We start from the raw sequence: 24,730 nt of genomic DNA on the forward strand, positions 1-24,730 counted from the left end.
GATTTCATAATGAAGACTAATTTTTGTGCAGCATACAGAGTGATAACGTAAAAGCAGAAAAGATGAGAAGGGTTAGAAAGTAGTAATGTAGAATTCAGGGAAAAAAAAATCCAGACTAATTTCTTTTGGCTGATAACATTATATAAAGATTTCAGAATTAAGAATAGATACAAAGCTTATTCTAAATTCCAGTGCACCCAACTTAACCTCTCAGAATTCTGCAAGCTTTGGGAAACATTTTGGACAGACAACCTATGATGAGAGTATAATTTCAGTCAAAACATATCATAGCTCTTCAAGTTAATTAAGGAATGAGTTGCTCGGTTATACATTTTCACAATAAAGTGTTTCACTTGTGTTCCACTCCACTGTCAGAGCGAAACTTTGTAGTATCATAGTTACATTACAAAACCTGTGGACCTTTAACAGAAAAGTTAACTTTTGCTAGAAGGTTGTAACATCTCATTGTACGTTAATTTACTGGCATCTTTTAAACAAAGCAACACAGCTTCTATCATATTTATTACTTCTTATGAATGACATCAAGTATGGCTTCTTCTGAATTAAAGAAAAACTTGGAGGTTGGTAATTTGATTACTTGGAGGATAGTTTAGTTTCTTTGCTTAAAAGTGACCAAGGTTAAAATCATAAGCAGCCAAGTTATTTTACCCTGAGCTATCTTTTACTTTTTCCTAATAGTGATGTAATGAACTCTTTTTAGTTATTAGATACTTTACGTTGAGGGAAAAACTGTGTGTGAACTTTGACTAGATTGTGGAAAAAAAGATATCTTAAATCTCCAAAAGATATAAAGAGAGTCAGATGTTGATTGTAATTAGGGTACTTATCTCTGTTCCTACTCCAGAAAGCATGACAAGTGACTTAAACATCTATACACCTGCTTTCCCAGTGGAAGAATAGCCACAGGAGTATTCACTTCTACATAATTAATATTTGAAGAGTATAATACATGTGGAATGTATTAAAATATTTTCTGAATATAGTTCTCTCTTTACTGCAAGGTTGCATTGCTAATTGTCTAAAAGCATTTTGAACAGAGAAGTAATATTACAGATTATAGCTTGGTAGGTTAATCCATTTGTGCTTTTGCAATTTTAAAGTTACAGTGAATTTTGGAAAAGTGAATACTCTAGGAAATGAATATTTATCAGGGAGGAAAGAAATCTGTTCATTGTAGGCCGGCAAAACTTTGCATTTTATCCCGAATGCTAAAGTCTCTGGCTAATTTATTGAAAGATTCAGTTTGCATTTAGTCATAAAATGTCAGTGAAATAAACTTTCGACTTTGATCTGCCTTTTGGGTTATAACTTAGATTTTCCCAGTGATAACAACTTTGATGGAGTACGAGGAGGAAACTTAAGCTAAATTCTCCAGCAAATCAGAATTTAAAATGACAAAAAAATAAATGTGCTTTATGTTTAAATTTATAATTATCTTTCTGTTAAGGCTGAAGAGATGGTTTTGACAGGAAGCTTGAAATCTCTCCTTCCCCATGTGCTGAGAAGAATAATTCGATGCAACAGACTCAGTATTAGTAATACTTCAGGAATGGCGGAGGGTAAGTAAACCCAACAGCTCTAAGTGCGAAAGTGACTCCATTTTAGATTCGTAGCAATGTGTTTTCTATTTTTGTTTGTGAACGAACGTGGGAATATCAAAAGCACTGAAGTAAAACAGAAGAAAACCTTAAGTTGACTTACGTTCTTAAGTCACTTTGGTGTTTTTGAAATCACATTGTAAGCACCTGACACTGTGTTCTTAAATCATAAAGCTACGTCACAGAAAATGTAATATCCTACCTGTGTAAAGTACATGGACTTTGTTTTCAAAGTTTGCAGTGCGTGCCTCAGCTCCCAGTCATGTCATTAAGAAATTACGGATGCAGAAAATATTTGAAAAATCTTTAACCGAATGTGGCTTTTCTTACGTATGTTATTATCATGTTTTGTAGCCTGACATACTGGGTTCTTTACAGAGACCTTGCTTTACTTAGCACATGGGATGCACTTTGGGGAAGAATTAGAGACACAGTTAGAGAAGTGGTTTTCTGCTTCATTTGTTGCAGAAGTTGGAAATTACTGACTCAGCAAGGCTTAGAATTACAAGGGGGAGGGGAAAATAGTTTTATACTCAGATAACTGAATACATTCTGGAAAATTGATTTCTATCTTGCCTCTCCTAGCTGGACTTTCACAGAAGCAGAGAAGTCTGTGTCATTGTTCTTATCAACTTTAAAATGTAACAACTAAAAATACTGTGGCAAGTACCTGATCAACAAGAATGTTAAGGGTCATTTTATAGAAGCATACTGAGTCTTGAAATTATGGTTTTCTTTTCCATCAGTACAAAAGTTGAAAAATACTAACAGAATTAGCATTGTAATGTTAATAATCTGCAGTTTGCCCCAGCTGTATTTTTAAGTACATGTATTGCTGCAGTAGTTGTAAATGTGTTAGTTTTAACATTTCAGAAAAGTATTGTTTACATAGAAAACAAGTTCAGACTTCTAGCCATGAGCATACAGCTCTGTTATGCACAAACTAAAAACAAAACAAAAAACAAACAAACAAACCAACAACCAAAAAAACCCAAACTAATTGGAATTTCTCAGAATCACAGAATGGTTTGGGTTGGAAGGGACCTAAAAGATCATCTAGTTCCAACCCTGCTGCCATGGGCAGGGACACCCTCCACTAGACCACGTTGCCCAAAGCCCCATCCAACCTGGCCTTGAACACTTCTAGGGATGGGGCATCCACAACCTCTCTGGGCAATCTGGTCCAGTGCCTCACCACGCTCATCGTAAAAAATTTCTTTCTTATATCTAATCTAAATCTACCCTCTTTCAGCTTAAACACATTACCCCTTGTCCTTGTCTTACATTTGTTGGGTGATATACTACTAAAACAATTCTTTCTTACTGCCCTCATTGTCATTCACCTAAGAAATTAAACACTCTAAACTTCTCTGAGCTAGGACATGAACGTGTTGAAGCAATGCGCAGGGTGAAGCACATCCAGCTTCACCAACCTTGCTTGTGAATATATCCATAATGATGGATACCTAATGCAAGTATGTATGTAAGATGATGTGGGAAGGGAAAAATATCTCTTCATCTATAAAGGAAGTAAGGATAGTTATCAGGCGGATCAATAAAGTTGTCAAAGAGTTATAACGAAGCTTTCTGAGTTTATAGAATGACTGAAAGTTACCTACAGCTTCAGACTGTCAGCTGTGACTAGTATTTTAAATTCAGCGTTGTCCGAGTTGAATGCACTGACTAAAACCATAATTTTAAGAATTCATGAATATCACCAGCAAAGTAGAAAGTGCCTGTGGATTTCACATGACGACAGGGGATGAAGTTGAGGGGTAACCGAACGTAGTATTTTATTCAGTGGTAAATTTAGTATGTTTATTTAACAAAAATATATTTCTGTATTTAGCAAGAAACTGTTTCTGCATTTAGTAACTTTTGCTAGTAATAAAATGAATTTTTGTGCTGAGTACTCCCAAGAGAGCAGTTTGTGGTCACATTCAGTATGCAAATACAGGCTTACCTCAGCCTTTGCTTTGCATTTTTCCATCAGGAATAAATTTTATCTTTTGGTTTCTCTGGTTTCTTTGTTACTTAGAGAGTAAGATTTGACTGATTTTCTACAGCCTTTTAAGGCAGATCATTGATTTCATCTAAACGATTGCCTCTTGAATGACAGGCTACTGCAGTATTTAAGAAAGTGAGAGCTTCTATGCGACCTCTTACTCGCCTGCCTGATATTAGACATGGTAATAACTTTTCAAGACAGTGTCAATACAGGAGTTAGGGGCTGATAATTGGCAGTTTTATACACCATAGACTAGTTGTGCTCCAAATTTCCTCTCTGTATTTGAACAGCTGGTATTTACATGCAGGAAAATTAAAACGGCATTGGTATTAACTACTACTGTTTAGAAAATAAATTTTTGCTAAATAAATGAATGTGAGCTTTCTTCATTGATACACATTGCAAAAATGTTAATGCATAGCAGTAGTCAACAACCTTTTAAATCAAAGTTGATTCTAAGTGAAGAAAATGCAGCAGTTCTGCTCATTTTAGTTTTTAAATTAGAAATAGTAGAAATAACTGAGATTGAGAGACAGGTAAGAGTTTATTCCTGAGCTGTGATTATGCCTGTTACGTTGCAGCCCCCCAGTGAAATTCCATAGCCAACAAACTCTAAAGAATGGGCTACATAATGTCAGGATACCAGGAGTTTACTATTGGACTGGCCATGATTTACAGCTTGGTATTAAATGAAAAAAAATGGTGAAAGTGTGGTATGCAATAGCCTTCCTTTGGCTCTGTGCCAACATTTGCAAAATAAAACATTTTCCTGTAGAGTACTAATTTCCCAGGTTAGGTAATAAATTATGTTTATATATAAATTCATAGAAGCATTTATTAAAATAATTATGCTATCTTTATATTCTAGTACTATCCATGTCTGCCAATTAAGCTGTGAACTTCACATACAAAGTACATCTAGCTATGATTTCAAAAACATTTCAGAAAGTTGTTTAATTTAATTACAGAGTTTGGAATTAAAAATTTCCTTTGGGTAATTTTTTTTACAGACCATCTAAAGAAATCTATACAGAGAAGTTACTGTTTCACAAACAAAAAGCTGAATTATAACCAGTCACTCCTACCTTCCACAATTTCAGGCTATAAACAGGCCAATGTCGTGATTTTGCACAAGTCCTTGGCTGATGACTTTGAGAAGTTTTGCCATGCAAACGATGGACCCCTGCCGCTGCTGTACAGAAGTAAACCGGGTGATTGGAAATGTCCTTCTCTGAGCGGTGATTCTGATATCAGGTAACTACAGACCAACTCTGCTTCTCAAAATGCTGCAGTGAATGCTGGTGGTGATTAGGAGGGTTTCAGGGAACAGCCTGCTTACACTGTTGCACATTTTGAACAAGTTTGTTTACTTGGAATTAAACCTTTGAATGAAAACTATGCATGAGTGTAACAGCCTGATCATCTTGTTCTTGAGAAACATGTTATGGTAATTTTAAGTATTGTAACTATTTCTCTAATGCAAAAGTGAAATTGTGTAATTTCTAAATACTTTGCAGTCTGAGCAAGCAGAATTAAATAATAGGGTTTTACCTTTGTTTTATTTAGTAATAACACAGGCATGGTGACTGCATGATATTGGTAGGGCGTCTGAAATTTAAAAGATGTACTCCTGTAGTAAATGCTAAAAACAAGACTTAAAAAGCTCCTTAATTTTTGAAACCCTGAGACAAGACAGATTAATCTAAGGGACATTTACCTGTAAAACCTAAAAAGTACCAAACTCTACCATGTTCTGTTTACTGGCTTGTTTTTGTGCAGAATAAGGTGTTCTGGGGTTTTTGCATGTGTTTGTTTCGTTGCTACTCAGAAAGAAAAGAAACAGATAAAGTAGGCTGCATCTTGTGGTTTGATACTGGATTAATGTCAATTCAAACAATTCACCTTGTCTTCAAAAAAAATGATAAAGCTGTGATAACTTCTTATTTCACTAGAACTGACTGCCTACAGTACAGAATGTATGAGTATGGAGCTTGTACTGGATCCCTGAAAAGCCTAATGGAGTATTCTGAACAACTTAAGGACATGGTGACTTTTTATTTAGGCTGCAGCTTCTCTTTTGAAAAAGCAGTCCAAAATGCTGGCATTCCCATCAGAAATGTTGAGCAAAAATGTAATGTAAGCATGTATAAGGTAAGTATATTCGCACACATACATAGTCTATGTCGTATTGCCTTTGAGTATTTGCCCATGTTCACATTATGTGCATATACCTATTGCTCAAAATCAGAACTTTTTTTTTTTTTTTCCTATCTGCATAGTAACTTTAGGCATGTGCTAGTGCTGAGTACATAAAAATACAGCGTAAAATACGCTCAGCCTCAGTTCAGTGCTTTTCTCAACTTCCTGCAGGGCCAATCTGCTTTTTTACTCATTTATGGTGACAAAGTTTTTCCTTGTTTGCCATGGCAGCCATTTCATTTGGATTCTGTTCTGGTTTGCTCCAAATTGCTTATTTGCTATGAACCCAGACCCATGGGACAGAAGATGTTCCCAAAAACTTGAGGTATCTACCATAGCACTGAAAATTATAATTGTGCTCAGAAAGTTTATAGTGCAGATTTTAATGTCAGCAGAAGTCCTCAAATAATTCTGGCTCCAGTAGGAAGACCCTTTAATATTAAGAACGCTTAACTACACATCTGCATGCCTTTTTCATATAGTTTGTATGCTGTTCTACTAGACAAAGGTTATTGTCATTTGCAGTGTTAGCATTTCACAATCTTTTTGCTATACTCCTAGTCAAAATGAAGGCACAAATATCTCATACATGAGTCCCTCTACCAAGCTTAAAGAAAAAAAATAATTATGTATCTGCTTAAAACACTTAAGAGTATTTCATAGTTCATAGCACGTCAATACTCTAAAGAACTGTACAGTGTGTTTCTTCAGTGACAGGTATAACAACTTTTATTATAAAGATTGTTAATGAACATTTTCTATACAGCTCTAGCTCTCTATATATCTTGTTTATGTTTGAATGCAACTTAGATATCAAACATTTTGTTCTAAAAAGCCAGACTGCTTTATTTCTGAATAGAAAAGATGCTTCAGCATCCCAGTCAGTGAGGATGTTGAATTCCATAGAACCTTTCTAGAGGCGCAAAGGGTTTATGTGCGTGGAACAGGCATGCTGCTTCTGTAGCAGGGGGTACTGCCAGCAGTAGGAGTCCCTGACCCTGGCGTGTTACAGAGCTCTGGAGCTGCCCTCAGTTCAAATACAGAGGATAGATTCAGACCAGGCAGATTTGTCGTTGTTGTTACTAGCTTTTTGCCTTTCTGTATAGGAAGCACACCATCGTTTTCTGACAATATTTAGAATATACTGAGCTCACCACACTATATGCTGCATGCACTGAAGCAAGAAGTGCATAGTGTTGAAAATTGTAGTGATCTATATGAAGATGCTCAAGGATGGAACATTTCACTCCTGCACTGCTGGATCTTACAAAAAAAGAAAAAAATAGGGATGCTAAGAAGTACTTTTTTTTTTTTTTTAACATATTTAAAATTATTGTTAGTATGTGGCCTTTCTAAACTCAAGTACAGCACAAAGTTTTAGACTTATTTCTTCTAATACTTTAGAAGCATTATTCAATATTCCTGCTAACACTTTGGGTTCTTTTAAACCACCAGACAGCTGTGCCTTGCTACCGTGTTTCTGCTTTTTGCTGCAACTTAGTAGTCACAATGAGACCTATTCCTGAAAGCAAGTTGGAAGCAGCTGTGCAAGCAACATCTGAATTAAAAGAAGCCCATGGAGCACCAATTCACATGGGTGACCCTGGTCAGTGCTTTTCATGTTTCACTCTGCATGCACTTTACTGCATATAAAAATGAAAGGGGGAGCCATGGGAAGCAGTAGGACTGAAATACTTGCACCAGTAAATTTATTAGGTTTTAATCCTTTCTAATGGTCCCAAACCTGAATTGAAAAAAAAAAAAAAAAAGTAGGTTTTGAATGATCTGAACACAGCGATTTCTTGGATAAAAGATAGCTGTCTGATGTCGATAAGTTATATGGCAGGGGTGGTTTTGGTAAAAAAGTGTAATCACATTTTTCTAAAATGTATGCAGTTTCATTTATATGTGAATACTTTCTTGCTGTCAGAGACTGCAGTGACAGGCAATGATTGACAGCATGGGGAGAAGTATGTGTGGATGCATTTTATGTCTTAGCAGATGACTGCGAAAATAAATACTGCATTATTTTTAAAAATACTGAAATAGGATACATTGAGTAGAACACTTAAGACAGAATAAATAGAAGTATGACAAGAATATATTTTTTTTAAAATCCAGCTCAAAACAAGTACAACTCTATTCTTTACAAGGAAAAACTGAAAAAAATTATAAAACAGGAGGCTGTTTGGAAAAAACAAAACAAAACCAAACACCTGTAAGATGAAGATATATCACAATAAAAAGAAAATTCCTCTCTGCTAACAGAAATGTGTCAATCAGTAGGCTTATGGGCTGCATACACGGAAGGATCACATTGCAGAGCACGGAAGGAGATGCCATTGGTAACAGTACACCCCAATAAGTCTGAGTGCTTAAATCTGAAGAACTAGTAATAAGTCATTACTTTGAGTAAGATGATTGGGCAAGTGAGGGTCTCCACTATTTATTTATTTTTAACAGAAAAGAGTAAATTATTATATGTACAGATTATATAAATTAATTCCAGAAAATACAGTGGTACATTAAAGCATCCGAAGAATTTAAAACCAAGGGAAGAGAGCAAATGCTTAGAATGACCCAGAATATTACAAGTAGTTGTTAAAATAAAGCAAAAAATTTAGTGAAGGCTGGATAAGAGTGAGATGTAGTTATCTAACCCAGAGAGGTAAAAGAGCAGTTGCTCGTTTCTCTAGCTAAAGAACGTAGGAAGCTGAAGCAGTAGAAAACATGTTCTAGAAAGAACCCATTTTGCATTGCAGTAATTTTTTCTTGTTTGCCAGCGTTATGAATATAATTCTTCTGTTGATAGAGAAGATTTATATCATCTTGGAAGCTCAGCATAGACATCTAGCTTGCGTTTTGTTGCAGAAATAAAGCGAATACATTTTTACTGATGTCATCAAGTACAAAAAGGGAAAACAAGTGAGCTCAGTTTCTGGGGACACGCACTCAAAGGAAAACTAAATATGCCACCTCAGTGGGACTTGCCACTGTTGCAGTTCTAGCTTAGTGTCACTGAACGGTGTTTGGCATCCGCCCCCCCAGCTTCGCAGTAGTACTGCTTAATTGGAATCTCTCATCATTTCATTTTTGATCAATTCCAGGTCTGCTGGGAATACAAGATCATTCCAAACCAGATTATGGAGATCCAGTTCACCTTCACCCCGGTGATATTCCAGTGTTTTGGGCCTGTGGAGTAACAGGAGTAGAAGCAATCATCAGCTGTAGTATGTACTATATTTGGAGATGCTTTTGAAATTATCCTTCAATCTCTTTTTCTCTGTCTCGTCCTTCTTTTTTTTTTTTCTTTCTTTCTTTTTTCTTTCCTTTTTTTCTTTCTTTTTTTTCTTAAATATGAACTGAATGAGTTGGCTGATTAGCAGACTTGATTTTAGGGTGAGCTAAAAACCACCCCAACCAAACAACAAAAAGACCTTTGGCAGGACTATTTTCCACTGTGAAATACAGGTCTACCTTCAAGGAAGCTCTTACTGAAATTCCACCACTTTTGTTTATTTTAGAGGCAGAAATCCAAAGCGCTCTCAGCATCAAAACATGTTTTTTAAGTATTATTAAAAACTAGAAGTTTAAAGGCATTCTTTTTTAAGCTTCTTCCTTTTAAAATGTTATTTTTTATTACACTGCTGTAAAATAATAATAAAGGGAAAAAAGAAAAAAGAGGGGAAGAAAAAGCAGCCAGAAATCTTTCCAAAGTGTTGTCAAGAGCTAGCAAATTGCTTGACCTGGAAAAGAATTCTGAGCTTTTAGGTTTTGTTCTAAAATGAAGGGAGCGTGACACACTTTACATAAATGAAGCTTTGTCCTCCACACAGAGCTGTCCTGCACTTTATCCAGTCATTTATAACAGGCGTGAGCACAAAGGGTAAGAAAATGCAACTAAACCATAGTGACAGTATTACACACTGCTCTAAATCACTAGTGTGGAATGAAATCTCATATTTTCGTTCTTACTGAAAAAGAAGCTTAATAGTCATAGGCAGTATAACTAGGAGAGCCTTGGGAGGTCATCTGCTTCGTCCTTCTCTCCTTGCAGGATCTATTACATCCTTACAGATCTTTATCTAACCTGCTCTCAACATGTTGAGCACCAGGAGCAGAGACTTCTTTTTCTTACATACAACCCCTTTTCTCCAGTCCCAAATCCAAACTGAAAAATCCTGTTCTTTTTCATGTTCTCCAGCAGTTTTATTCATCTTGCTCATGCATTCTCATTGCAGGGAAAGGAGAGAAAAAAAAATTACCAACCTCCCTACAATCTTTTCCCAAAGCAGCTGTCTAGCCTGCCTTTTACTTTTGTTTATTTCTCCATTTTCTGTATTAAACTCAGTTGTCATTAATGCATTCCAGGAATTTTTTGTCAGTTTGTATCTTTCTGTGCTCCTTTCTCATCTCGATAGTTAAAATTCTGCCTAGATTCTCACAAAACTCACATGGTGTGGTGAGGTATATTAAACCCCAACTACCATGTTCCCCAGCCGCTTTTAAATTAACAAGCCATAGACTCCCAACAGATCCAGCACAGACCAAGCACGTATGTACTTGTTACAGAAATATCTCCTTCCTTTTCACCATCCTAACAAAGTAAGATTTTGCTTGTACCAGTTGTGATTTATCCAACAACATACCAATTTTGCCAAATCAAGTATAATCTAGATCAAGACTTCTGGAATTAGTATAAGGACAGCAAATATTTTCAGTTTAGGGAGCTACTGTTCTGTCTTATTTAGACCAAAGTTTTAGATGCTACTCAGATTCCCTTTGCTAAGGCTTACTGGTCACCTTTTGTCATTATTCCTTGCCAGTTTATAGGTCTCCTAGCTAGGTCAGCAGGACACTGCACAGACATGCTTTTCCCCATTTTCTTAATCCGATAAAGGACTACTCCTAGCCAGCAGGCAATACCTGACATAGTTTTGTCCTGTCACTATTACAAGGATATTCAAAGGAACGAGAGACATGCTATAGCTTCCAGCAGCAGTCTAGAACCTAGAAAATTAATTTATTCTTATGGAAACAATATCACCACCACACTCTGCAAACTTAAGCATTAACTTGTTCTTATGTCAATGCACTAGTTTCTTCATGAGTGTCAAACCCAATTTTCAGACTTCAGACTGACAGACTTCCTTGGAGGGTACCAGTGTTCAGTTCCTAAGTTGCCTCAAATTTATAGCAAATAAGATATTGTAGAAAAACCTGATCTCAACTACCTACATGAGCTTTTTAAAAGTGAGAATATTTTCAGATGTATATGCATACATTTCTTTCTCAAAGTGTATTAATTGCTGCAGTGTAACTTAAAATATCACCTGTTCTTATATAAGTGCCATCAGACAGGGACTCTGTGTTGTTAAATAGCTTTTTGTGATTTTATCATTCTGATATTTCGAAATATTGCAATAACAACGTGTTTAATTGAAATTTTTTTCACCCATTTTAGGAGCTCCGTTAGCTTTTACTCATTCTCCTGGCTGCATGTTCATTACTGACCTAAAGAATGACAACGTTGCAGTCAGATCCTCAAGAGAAACCCCCGAAGTCCACTGCATTTCTCAAGATCCTCTGCATTATAGTTTAGTATCAGCAGAAGCAGCCCAAAAGATAAAGACTCTAGAGACCCTAATTGGAATAGATCCAGGTAAAAAACAAAACCCCTCTTCCTTTAATGGATTTGTTATGAGGTAGATAGGACCTATCCTGCTTTTTTATATATCCACAAAGTTCAAGAAAACAGTAAGAATCTAATGGCAATTTTAAGATTTTAAAAATTCTTTGTGGAATATAGCGAGTTAATATAACTAGGTCTTACATTTTCTGTAACCGTACTTAATATCAGAGCCTGGCCAAAACCATTCAACCTTATGGGTAATGGAATATCTGATCCTGATGACTGTATACTCTCAAAGTACACAGAAGCATCGAAGTTTACAGCAGACTGAAGAGTCCACAGAGAATAAGAACTGTTACTGAATAAAACTGAAATTGGTATGTAAAGTACAGGGCACCTCAGCCTGCTGGGTGAGTAAATAGCACAATTCTTAACATATATTCATGGCTACTGTGCTCCTACCAGAAAATTCTAGTAGCTGTGTGTGCTTTTCAAACATCCCTCTCTGATGGGTGGAATTACATCAAGCTCTGCTGACATATTCATCACCAAGGTGGTGTGTGATGGACCACAGTGACCCCATCACCACAGAAGGTTGAGAGGTAGGGCTGCATGTGTGCACAAGGCAGATGAGATGGAAATAAGGTTGCGCTATTCAGTTCGCCTGTTCCCAAAATACACACTTAAATAGTCCCCTCTGTCTGCTGCAACTTCAGAGAATTTCAGAAAATTTATGGGAAACATCAGTAGGCAGTAGTGGAAAACAGCTTACACCCGGCTCTCCCAAGCTCCGGGTTTGGGCTGTGTGCATATGTTTGGGTCTGTTTATTTTTACTCACAAGGCCTCTCCTTTTCCCTCTCTCTGGAGTTCAGCTTGGCACAATGCCATACTCTGCAGAAATACAGGGCCTAACTTAAGAGTTAGCTCATTTTACTGCTAAAGGAGAGTACAGTACTTTATCTCAGTTAATATACCCCACTTCTCAGGGACTAATATTCCCTGCTTCTGTTACTTAAATTTTGCTCAGAACTTTTTCTGTGTCCACTATCTATATATTGCCTGTATGTTATGTAGGAGGAACAGAGGACGAAATGGCAAGGGGGAAACTGAGGACAGAAAGAAGAAAGTGTGGCGGGCGATGGGGGTAGGTGAGAAAGATGATGTGAGGAGGCTAGAAAACAATAGTGAGGACTTACCTCTCGCTATCAACCCATGAATATCAGTGTGTCATGCTGGTATTCATGGTTTTCAGGAGTGCTAGCAAATCGAAAGGACTGCGCTGTGAACTTGTGTTTCTGAGTGCCGGGGAAGGGAGAGGGGAGAGGAAGTGTTTGAACAATGAAAGACACGCACAGATAACACAGCATTGCCTCTTTAGAGGCTGACCCATGAGAAGAGGCATCGGTTAATATTCACCTATTTCTCAAGATCAGATAACATGGTTCTCTGCTGCATAAAGTGTTACAAGATCTTTTAGCAGTCACCTGGATACCACTGTATTAACTGAGTTTATAAAGCCCCCTGGTAACTTGCCATGTCTCTGAAACCTCACTTCTGTGGTTAATCATTTCATGAAGTGGAATTTATTTGGGAATTAGCTCTTCCCTAAAGGGATGGAGTTAAAGACAGACAAAAGACCAGCTTACTCATCTGAAATCTGCATCAAAACTTCTGTGAGATCTGGGATACTTGAGTTGCAGTCCAGCTTTAGTATCTAGGCATGGTCAAACATGTCTCACCACAGATCGGAGGAAAGCAGAAGGCCAAAGGAAAGGAAGCAACATGCAATAAGCTCTCAGAAAAAGCTATTTACACGAATACCTAGAAATGCTAGGTATAGTAATTTTCAAAATCCACTTAACTGAAATTCTTAACCTGGAAGCACAGCCCATTATCTTCATTACTCATATCCTACACCTTCCTAGGTTTCCTGAGGAAATTATCCCAATTCCTGCCTTGAACAGAGGTTTTTCTTTTTTTTTTTTTTTAAACCCATGTTATGTCATTAAAGTATGCAGGTTCACCCACACAGAAATGTCAAAAGGAGAATGATATATTGAAGTGTACTGCTCTCTTTAAAAACACTTTTATAGGAGACCGGGGTATAATTCATCTACACCGCCAGGACGAGCTGCTGAAGGCTTGCCTGTCTATCTCCCATGCTCGGTCTGTGCTGATAACAACTGGATTTCCTACCCACTTCACTTACGAGCCGCCAGAAGAGAATGACGGGCCCCCAGGAGCCCTCGCTATTGCAGCCATGTTGCAGGCCTTGGAGAAAGAGGTTGCCATAGTAACCGATCAGAGAGCCATGAATCTGAATAAAAAGATTATTGAAGAGGCTGTTCAACTAGGTAAGACACACATTTTCTCAGGTTTTTATCTTGCCTATTTGAGCCAAGGTTTGTTTCAGTTAATCTCACTGTCACTTAGTACAAGTTGGATTTTTTTTTCCAGAGAATGAACCAGAGTTCATCCTCTAAGTTGTGATCAGCATTGCTACGATGACATTTTGTTAAACCTAGCTGGCATCAAGTTAATGCTTGCATAGCTGGGTAGTGATTCCAGATTAGCTGTTTGTGATGAATTCTGGATGTCTGTTCTTATTCTTGTAGACCTGTTTTCTACCTCAAGGTCCCACTAACATCCAAATGAGTTTAATTTAAAGTAAGGATGCAGGGAGCTTATCAGGGACTGTGTAAAGACATTGAGTCCTTCCTATTCTAACTGTTCTGCTTGCTCTTTTTTGTTTTTAAAGTTACTCAAATGTACATCAAAAAACCCTGTACATAATACCAGAATTGTATTTTGTTTTCCTGTAGGAATCCTGAAGAGACCTGTCCCTCTATTGAGTTTTCAAAGGGAAAGTGCTGATTCAGCTTTAATGTTTTTGTGCGAGAATGGGAATCCTGGAAGACCTAGGTATGTGTATTCAGTTTTTGAGAACGGGTCACACCTCTACGGTGTAAAGTTATGATAAAAATAATGACCATGATCTAAGAAGGCGTAATGGTTACAAGTAAATCCTTAAGACTTGGAAGGAACAGAACAAACTTTGAAGCCAAACATTGGTATTAGAGCACACGTGAGTACAGAATTCCATGTTATTCTGCAGTTGTGCATTTCTGGAGTACAAAAAAAGAAACAATACTTCATACGTCAATAACTCCTTTCCTTTGAAAAGTTTTTAAAAGCTTTTCAGCTGTTATCCCATAGATACATACACACACACTATATTATTGTACCAGTTTTTAAATCAGTGAGAAAATCAGAAAGGGGAAGTATTATGTCAGAGTCAGTGAGAATCTAGGAAAAGACTAGGAAAAGGAGTGTGTTCGCTTTCTAGAGCTTTGGCTCAAGTCTGACAACTGGGGAATCTGATTTAATAAAAGGGAGTGTGTTTGTAATAGTGTGAAAGTAATCATCCTGCTGTCTTTAGGCAGCCACGGCTGCGTGCATGCATTTCTCAATATTGATTTCAACTGTTATCATATGCATTGTTGAGTATACAATGTTGGGCAAAAGTTCAGATTTATACAAAGTGTGTGATTAGGGTGAATGCACTGGAGAATTTGCTAAGTAGCTGTACACACATTTCATTACTTAGCAGGCAACTTACATTTCCTTCAAGTAGGCATATGTTGCTCATTCCTTGTAAAGCATTCTAATGTAGTTACCTTCAGTTTGCTCTCTTTAATAAAAAGATCTTTCACCCTGGTATTTGCTTCATCAGCTTACTCAAGTCCCATTTCTTTCCACAGGTTAGTATATGCAATAATTGTATGCTGTAATAGTATGCAAGATAGTGTCTTCATTTTTTATGTATTGTTTTACAGCTATGCATAATATAATTACAGGCAGCTTCTATTTCAATTGATCCCACAGTCCCAAAAAGCTAAAGTAACCGTTTCTTTAAAGTAGACAACTAACCTGCTTAAGGTATCTGGAGTCACAGTGGGAGATACCCACCCACAAAAACATTAAGTAATTCAGCAGAATTAGTAACCTCTTGACAGTAAAATTGAGGAAACAGAAGCAAAATAACTTAATTCTAACATACAGCATCAGCACTGAGTACGAAAATTCTGCTTAAAACATAGGCCATCTGCAGTACATCTGTCTACTTTCACAACTAGCAAAATAGCCATAGACTTAAAGAAAAATCCTCCAAATCTGAAGACCCAAACAAAAAACTCCCTAACTAGAAACAAAGGAACATTTGCCACGCAATGTACTTTAAGCAGAGACTGTATTTACACTAACAAGGATTTAGATGATCATTAATTTGCCACTTTTGTGTTTTCTTTGAAAACACTTATAGAGACTAACATCTTAAAAGGTACTACATATTTTAGCATGAAACAGAGCAAGGCCAGATGGCTGACCCAACGGATTGCTGGCTAGGAGGGTTTCAGGAACTTCTCCATTTCTTGGTGGCAAATGTGGTTTGAGGGAGTTATGCTAAAGCTATAAAGGAACTAGACTAGCCTTTGAAAATAAACCATAGAGAACTGCATTCTGAAATAACAAAACAGTATCCAAGTTTTACCTTGAGTCCCAAATGGTCAAAAAGTAGAACAACAAAAGAGCACAACAGGAGAAGCAGCCAACAGAAGAGTTTGTTATGTGAGAATCACAGCTTTGACTCTTCTCCTGTGTTTTTTCACTCGTCTCTAACCAGATTTGATCACCTGATAGCAATAGAGCGTGCTGGGATGGCTGCTGATGGCAATTATTACAATGCCAGGAAAGTTAACATTAAACATCTCGTGGATCCTATAGATGAACTATTTTTGGCTGCACGAACCATTCCAGGAGTCACAACAACAGGTATATCTGAGTTTTTGTGTTATATTTTCAGAGGCAAGAGAAGCACAGAACAGGAACTGTTACTGGAAGTGAAGGGGAGCAGGAGGCAGGTGCTGAATCACTAACTGCTTGTGGGCTACAGCTGTTTGTCGTGGTTGAATTTAGAGACCGTTGCTGGAGAAAAATTAGAGGTTTCTTTTGAAGAGTTCTCACAACCAAAAAAAATGAAGGGCTTGGTTTCAAAGTTATTTAAGGACAAAAAAAGCAAGCCCAGATGTGTGTATTACCTATCCATCAGCGTGCATACACGTGCTTCTCTAAGTGTAGTTTTTGACACTGACTTTAGCCTGTATTTTATGTGTGAAAGGCAGCACAGAAAGCAAATGTCTACTGAATTGAAACATTACTTACTAAAATACTGTAGTTATTTTTATGATTGTTACACCTGTGTTAAAACAGCAGTCTGGACAGAATCTTAGTTTATATTGCCTTTTAGCAGTACATTCTCTTGAGCAGGGATTGCATATTTGCATCTATTATAATAGTGCCTTCTCTAACAAAACATACATATACAATAATAATCTTTAAAGGAGTACATTGTCTTTCCTAACAAAACTACATTAACATTGACTAATACATCTAATAAGAGTACTCTTGTCAACATGGTGCTCCTCTCTTTTATCCATAGTCCTTTTTTTTTTCCTGAAAACTGACTTGTGTTAGGTTTTGAAACAATATGCCATAGATCAAGGATTTCCAGACATATATAAACTGTTGTACAACACCCTTGTATAATTAGATGCTTCGTGCAACACTGTGTGGCCCAAAATGGACTTCGGAGATATATAATCTATATAAATATTAGAAACAAAATTAGAAATAACTGTACATGCCAGGCTGATTTCAGTCACATCTGTCTGCTGATCTGTCTTTTTTTCTTCTTGTAGTACTGTGGACTCACTCCTAAATATTACAAAAGCACTGGAACTTTGACTTCTCAGTAGTAATATTTTTCAAATGTTTCCACAGAATTTAGAGAGCTCCTGCAGAGATAATGCGTAGTCTGATTTCACTGTATTGGAATAATTTAAAAGCTGTATAGCAGAAGAGTTCATTGGTATTTTTTTGTATTATCTTAAAACTTGTAATACATTTTACCTAGGTTTAATTCAAATTTTTGTCCTATTGCTAAGGAGTAACTTCCAACATTGAAAAAGCAGCACTCTAGATGGCACTCTGTTGGCAGTCTCAGCAGAGAAGCTGAAGATTGACTGAATAAGGATAGAAAAAGCCCTCTTTCATAAAGATGTATTCTACACTGCAGAACTAATTGAGTAGCTATAGACAAAACAATGTAATTCTTTCTTACATTGTCTGTTACCTAGTTAACAATTTCTTATTTTGCTTATCACACTAACTTTTTGTGTCTGCTTTTTAATTTGATTATGATTTCTCGGGATAGCTGTTGGCTTTTTCAATGTATTTCTGCAAAGCCTAGCTTAACAAGGCATGAATCTGGGCTGTGGCCTTTGCATCTTGTCTCTCATTACTGATGATAATGTATTGCTACTAATTCTAATAATTTTTCTGGTGGGGTTGTCTTTGACTTTCTTCATGGTCAGTAGGAATTTGGAGGCATATGTCTAGTTCCAAAATACAATGCAAATACTGTACAGCACCCATTAGGGTGGAGTTCTCAGATAACTTTATAGATTGGAAAAGGATACTATAAAGATCAAGTTTTCAGCCTTACAGAAATCTTTATATAGTGTGCTCAGTGGCAAGAAGTCCTGTGCTAGTAGGTGGAGAGGGGAAATATTAGAACATTTGTTACATGCTGATTAATTGCTGTCAAACAAGATCTGTGTTTAAAAAAAAAATCTGATCTAGGAGTCTGAGCACAGACAAATCATGAACGATGTCTACAACTATATGGGTACCAGTATCATAAAAAGTCATGGAATAAGCAGCAACCTTCAGGAATATACAAAATAAGAAGACATAAAAGACTGTGGATGAAAGGACTCATTTTCCACAAAAGACTGAAATAAAAGATTAAGAGATGTTACTGAAACCACATGCTATTTTTTTTCAGCTGTCATACAATTGACATAGCTAAATGCTATTTATACAGGAGCTAATGAAAAGCTTTCCAAAGTGCTGCATGTAAAAAATGTGGTCACACTTGTTTCCCTTTCATACAAATGATTTTTAGCATAGAAGACTGAAGTTTCCTGCATTTTTCATGAATGTAGTTTCAGAAACCAACGTAGTCAGTGAAAACTTGCATGGAATATCTGACAGAACTATTTTTCCTCTGCCTGGAAAGCATTCAGGCATTTAGGAGAAGAGGATTCATCTTGTCTATTTTCAGACGTCTATATTTGAGATGTCTGCCTTGGGGTGAGATGAACTGAATGTTTGAAGGGTCTGTTTCTCTCTGCTGACGTTAAAATAAGTCTAGCTGACTAGCTCACATGTAGATGGCTGCGTTTTGTCAGGGGAATCTCATGCTGGAAATCTACAGTAACATGTAGTCCTCTGCCGATGTGTAGAGGAAGAAGAAAACAGATGGTACAGGAAAATTTTCCGTGTGGTGTTCTTTTCCTCCCAGTGTAATGCTAATGGGATCCATCCACAGCAGTAGATCTCCTAACCGCATAACCATCCTGGTGACAGGACTTCCACATACAAGACAAAGCAAAGCAAGGCTGATACAAAAAACCCTGAGCAACAGATTAGTGTCTTTCAGCTAAAGGGGCTGGTGATGATCTTCGAAGGACAAGAGATCATTTTAGCCTTTTTTAAGAACATTAAGATCAAAATTTTAGATTTTGAATATAAGAAAAATCAAAACATCATGTGGCTTCCTACAAAAGAGTAGTAACTACCATATTTATACACACTATGATTATGTCATTACCTGTTTGAAAAGTACAACCAACAAACAGATTTTGGAACGCACCATTAAATCCCAATGCCAGAATAAATGTGAACAGATTATTAAAGTAGGTAAGAAAAAAGATTAGCTCTTTCATGGCAAATCCTTTTATGTAAGTTATGTGTCACTCAGTTACACTCTCCTTGACTATATAAACTTAAGGAGTTAAAAAAAAAATTGCCAGTGAGAAATAACTTTCGATTTCACTTAAAGAAGAAATTTGCTACAGACTTATGTGAGATATTTATGCAGTTACTAAAAGTGTTAAATTTATCAATTTTCAGGGCTTGAAGTATAAATTATAAATACTGTAATTTCTCTCCTGTAACACATGCTATGCATTAGAGCACAGTCACATTTCAAATTCAAATACTATACATTGCAGTGAGGAATTGGAGCTCTTCACTGTTCTGTTTCACAGACATTACCTAGGATTTTTTCTATAAAATCTTCAAACTTGAGAACATGCCATTTGGACTAACAGGTGAAAGAGAAATGTTCATTTCCATTTAAATAGATGGATTTTTTTTCCATTTTTTTAATACATTGGTAAGAGACTAGAGGTACTATCCAGCTTTCATGTAAGCTGCTAGTTTATGTCTTACCCTCATCTCTAGATCTCTGAACAACATCTAACAATTTTATGTCCCAAACATAGGGTTGCTCAGAATTTTTCTGAAATGACATAGGTCCCACTGATTTTACTGAAATCACTGAGACAAATACATAGTTTTTCTGTTTGACCAACAAAAATCAAGGCCCCACACCCTGAATATAAGAACACTAAAAAAAACTTTTATAAAGACTAACTATTTTTTTCTTAAATTACTAGAAAAAATGAAAACAGTAATAATACACAGGGTTGGGCTTTTCGTATCCTGTTGCACAACGATAGTGATCTGTGTAAAACAGATTGCCAGTGCAGTAAGTCCTACTTCTGCCAAAGACCTTATGCATATTTTTGCTCATCTTTCTGCAATAATTGCTACTTTTAATCTCTGTTTTGTAATTAAAACTTGTAACAAGCCGAAGTTTTCTATGCTTGCTTTATTATAGAATCATAGGCTAATTTCTCAGGTTATTTGGGATTCATTTTCTATCTTCTTTCTCTATTTGTGCTAATGTACTTATGATAATGCATTACACAGAATACTCGTTTAAGGCCTTCCGTAAGCAAAGTTTACTATCTTAATTCTGTCTGCAGCTCATGAGCGCTTGGTAATTTTGATTTCTTCTGCATGCACCAGTACAGCATACATCGCATATGTACACTTATAGGTTAGCATGTGATTGGCGATGCTTTCAACTATTTCAGAGTCTTCTGTTTTTAGACACTTTTGATGAAAAAGGCTAAATCGTCTCGTACAGAGCCCTTAACTGTCACAGAGACTCTGGGGAAGACACTGGGTGCTTTCTAAATGGATTGTTAGTTATATGCTGGGTTCATACTCATTTGGTCTTCTTCTCTTTTAATAAAGGTGTCGGAGATGGAGGAAATGAATTAGGAATGGGCAAAGTAAAAGATGCTGTAAAGAAGCACATAAAAAATGGAGATGTTATAGCTTGTGATGTTGAAGCTGATTTTACTGTCATAGCTGGTAAGAGATTTTTTGGGGTGTGGGAGAGTTGCCGATGTTTAAGAATAGAACTGACAAGAAAACATCTGTCTTTCCAACTAATTTCTATTGGCCCTTTCTTTGTATGACAAAGTCATCATTAGCAAACAAATCTGTCTCTGGTTTATGTGCATTTTCTGAATAGTTAAGCAACTATGATTCCAGCAGGAATGACTGAAAATTGAGGATGTTCCATGAAGAAAGTGTATTTAACTGGAAATAGTTGGGCAAGTCCTGAATATTCTTTAAAAATCACACCTTAAATAAAATAACAAGGAAGACTGCAGGAGTGATCTATGTGGGAATTAAAATGTCTATGCACATAGGAATTGTCAGTATAATTGATGAGCTTCTGTGGGTGTGAGCCTGTCAGGGTCATCAGTCACATTGCTCTTGCACAAAGAGATGAGAAGTCCTTTCACTGGCCACTCAAGGACAGATGTACATTCTTAATGTACAACAAAAGCTGAATGCTATAATTAAAATTCTCGTCTACCCTAATGTCTTAACCACCATGAAATAAAATTTGCAGTGAGAGAGACGTGTTCAGCAAGGACCAATTTATGAACTGAATGGTCCCTATTGTACTTAGGCTGAGGCCTCTAGGTTTCTGACCTGGGTATCTAACACTCTTGATACTAAACCAGCAATTTTTGGGGAGAAATGAGAGTGTGGTGATAATTACATCTACTTCTTCTGGCTAGATGTATATAATATCTACGGTGGCTTGTTTGGCAATTCTGATGATTTTTACTTTGAAAGCAACTGTCACACCCAGACCATGCAAAGGGAAGTGAGGTGGAGGTTTGGAGATGTTTATGTGTGGAAAACTACATGCACTAAAACAACTTCCACACTTTTGACAATTTTGCTATTCTGCATTTCTGCAAAAAAGGTGTCAGGCAGCAGAGGTAACTTCTTACAGCACATTTCAAACCTAATGATCTCCAATACAGTCTTGCCAAAGAAGCTGTCAAACAAGACTGTGTGGATTGATTTGATAACAGTGTACAAATATTTATGGATATTAACTATGTTAGAATGTCTTTTTGTACATGACATTTGCACTAAGGACACATCAACAAGGACAATTAGTTTCACCATGGCTTCATATCTTATAAAATAGCTGAACTCTTTAATCATTCATCATTTGTGACCAAAAAGGGATTCTCGGCAGTGGTACAGAATTCCATTATAAAATCTGACATCAGTGAAGATTTGCCTGGTTCAGGATGCTTTGTCAAAATCTCCTACCTCTGCGTGGGTAAAAGCAGACACTGGGCTGTAACACAGCTCCTCACGGTTCATGGACTTTACATTAAGCCAAGTGGAATTGTATTATAGACAATGCCTGTTTGAGTTTTTGCTTTGTTGGAAAGACAAATCACAAACTAAGCTAGATGGAAACTTGCAGAAGTTCAATCTGAAATACTAATGAAAACATTTTAATACGTTAAGCATTGTGTATTTCTGAAATAAATGCTCCAAATTCATGTCAATATTTAATTCATATCCACATTCCATTTCACCATTGCTACATGAGACTCCATTGTACGTGCCTAATGACTTATGCAGGTTAGGTATCTTTGCAATAACCATTCTTTACTTTTTTTTTACAGTTTGGTTTCACAGTGACATTGTTTTGCAGGGGTCTCTAACTGGGGAGGCTATGCCATTGCTTGTGCTCTGTATATTCTCAGCACCTGTGAAATACATGACCGCTATCTGAGGAAAGCTGTTGGGTTTCCACAGTTATCAAAGAAGATGGTCTGGCTATCAGCACTTCCATCGGTTACCAAGGTAATTTCTGGGCGTTGTGACTTGCTTGTGACATGCAGATGGAACTGGCTACCAACCGCTAAATGCTGCCTAGTCCAGTTCAATAGCTGACTGCAACATGGTCCTTTGCTGACTTTTGGGAATCCCTGGTGAACGAGCAGCCACACTGTACTGAGAATATTCTGCAAAGGTTTCAAGATAGATTGAACATAAAAACCCTTGAAAATGAATGTATTCGTGTGCTGCAACTTCCAGCACAAGGCTCTGCTACAATTTTACGGGCAGTGCAAGATATCCTTGTATTGCAATACAGTGATTAAAATTCCTCGTTCACTTCCTCAGCATTGTTCATGCTTTTATAAATCTCTGTTGTATCCTCCTTTAGATGTCTCTCTTTCAAAACCAAAAGTCACAGTCCTAATACAGAAGCCACTCCACACTTCTAATCTTTGCACCTTACTTATGATCTTTCCGCCTTTTCTAGTTATGTTAGAACCTTTCTATAAGTAGTTTTGAATGTTTCTAAATTAAAGTTGGAGAAAAACTTGCAGCTGCATATTTTTAAATGTGTTTTGTCTAATGCAGCTCTGAACAGTGTGATATTCTGGGAATGCAATGCTTTCAGACTGAGAAAAAGTAAAACAACTGAGGGGTGAGAAATGACTGTGATCTGTGCTCATCCTGCTAAGCACATGGCTCTATTTTAAACTTGGCAGTATTTAAAAAAATAAAAATATACTCAACGATCAAGTAAGGTTTGTTCCACCATTACTTAGGAACTTCAGGTCAGTTTTATTGGCAGATTACCTCTGCCAGAGTACAAAACCAGTAAGTTTGTGACCTACAAGAATGCTAAGCAAAATTTAATCCCTCTACCATAGATACTGCCCACAACAGTGGAATACTTCTGCTGAGATGACAGTACATTCTGTGTGAAATTCCAACAAAGCACCACTTAAGTATTTTAATTCTTGCTATTTTGGTTTTTCATCTGAAGGTCGTAAAGCTGAAACTGATCCCAACGTTTAGCATAGCCATATAGCCACTTATCTTTTAACTTAACAAAGCATATGGCACCTTTTGGTGCAATCTTTTCCAAAAATAGATTAATCACTTTTCACTTTTCCATGTTTTTTTTTCCAGTTACCTCTAATTTTTTTGCCTTTAAATTGACATATCCTAAAAACTATGATCAAAATTCCTGGTAATGAGATACTGTAATTAAATGTGATATTGTGTACAGGAAATCCTTCTTGTTTTTGTTTTACTAAGCTATACAGCTGGGAATATTGATAATGAGCCAATAATGGGTTATTGAAAGTGCAATACTAAAAACTATTGAGATAAAATTAATGGAAACAGTTTTGTGGAGGAGAGAAAATTACAAAGTGTCTGCCGAGAATATATCTTTAATTATAAATCATGCAACAATAAACAGTGTAGAAGATCAAACACATTAGTGTTCATATCCTCCATTAGTATAAAAAAAAATTCAGACCATTTATATGACTAATTTCTGCCCAATGCAGTTACTTTTAATGCTATAATAATTACCCTAGTAAGATAAAGAGCACCACCACACATACCCACCTCAGTGTTCATGTTTGTCTGTAATTGGAAAGAAGACATGTGAAGCAGTGCCTAAGCACCAAACAGCTTGCGTATAATGTGGGGGGTTTTTTCTTCCAAAAATGGCGTTCCTTCCATGAAAACTATAGAGCGTAATAACTAAATGAAGACTTCTCCTGAAACACAAAGATTATTTCTCTGCAGCCTGGTGGTCAAGCACTGTAACAAACCCCAGAACTGTGGAGCTCTCCATCCCCACTGAACAAAACGCTGAGATTGTTCTAAGTGCACAGATTAGTCTTGACCTACATTTTAATAAGAGATACTGGAAAGTGTTTGTTCCTTGTTGTTTCTTGCTCATCAAGTTCTCAATTTGATCTAAAGAATCTTTACTTACCTTTCAGTTGTGGAGTTGAATCATAATGATGTTGGTTAATACGGTATTTTTCAGATGTTTGTGGTATTTTTACACTGAAGTGACTGTAGGGAAATAAATTAATTCATACACAGCTAGTGCTGAGCATCCTACAGTCAACTCTGTGTTTCCTTGCATCTCA

At 36.7% G+C, this 24,730-nt stretch overlaps 1 protein-coding gene across 12 annotated transcripts in view; it reads left to right on the forward strand.

Annotated features, from left to right (window-relative positions):
• Positions 1-24,730, forward strand: part of DGLUCY (D-glutamate cyclase) — a 56,173-nt gene that overhangs the window by 20,511 nt on the left and 10,932 nt on the right. For 6 of the 12 annotated variants that reach the window (XM_054827141.1, XM_054827142.1, XM_054827140.1 and 3 more), the window contains 11 exons: positions 1,469-1,580; positions 4,638-4,881; positions 5,580-5,778; positions 7,282-7,432; positions 8,934-9,056; positions 11,291-11,488; positions 13,553-13,813; positions 14,282-14,381; positions 16,141-16,289; positions 20,688-20,807; positions 22,474-22,625. In XM_054827141.1, coding sequence (XP_054683116.1) covers positions 1,478-1,580; positions 4,638-4,881; positions 5,580-5,778; positions 7,282-7,432; positions 8,934-9,056; positions 11,291-11,488; positions 13,553-13,813; positions 14,282-14,381; positions 16,141-16,289; positions 20,688-20,807; positions 22,474-22,625 — 1,800 coding nt within the window. In that variant the 5' untranslated portion in view covers positions 1,469-1,477. Of the gene's footprint in view, positions 1-499; positions 582-1,468; positions 1,581-4,637; positions 4,882-5,579; positions 5,779-7,281; positions 7,433-8,933; positions 9,057-11,290; positions 11,489-13,552; positions 13,814-14,281; positions 14,382-16,140; positions 16,290-20,687; positions 20,808-22,473; positions 22,626-23,485; positions 24,724-24,730 lie in introns of those variants that run through there. The other 6 variants (XM_054827136.1, XM_054827137.1, XM_054827146.1 and 3 more) reach the window with 4 other exon arrangements.

Source organism: Grus americana, chromosome 5 (genome assembly GCF_028858705.1).
Source record: "Grus americana isolate bGruAme1 chromosome 5, bGruAme1.mat, whole genome shotgun sequence".
Lineage (NCBI taxonomy): Eukaryota > Metazoa > Chordata > Aves > Gruiformes > Gruidae > Grus > Grus americana.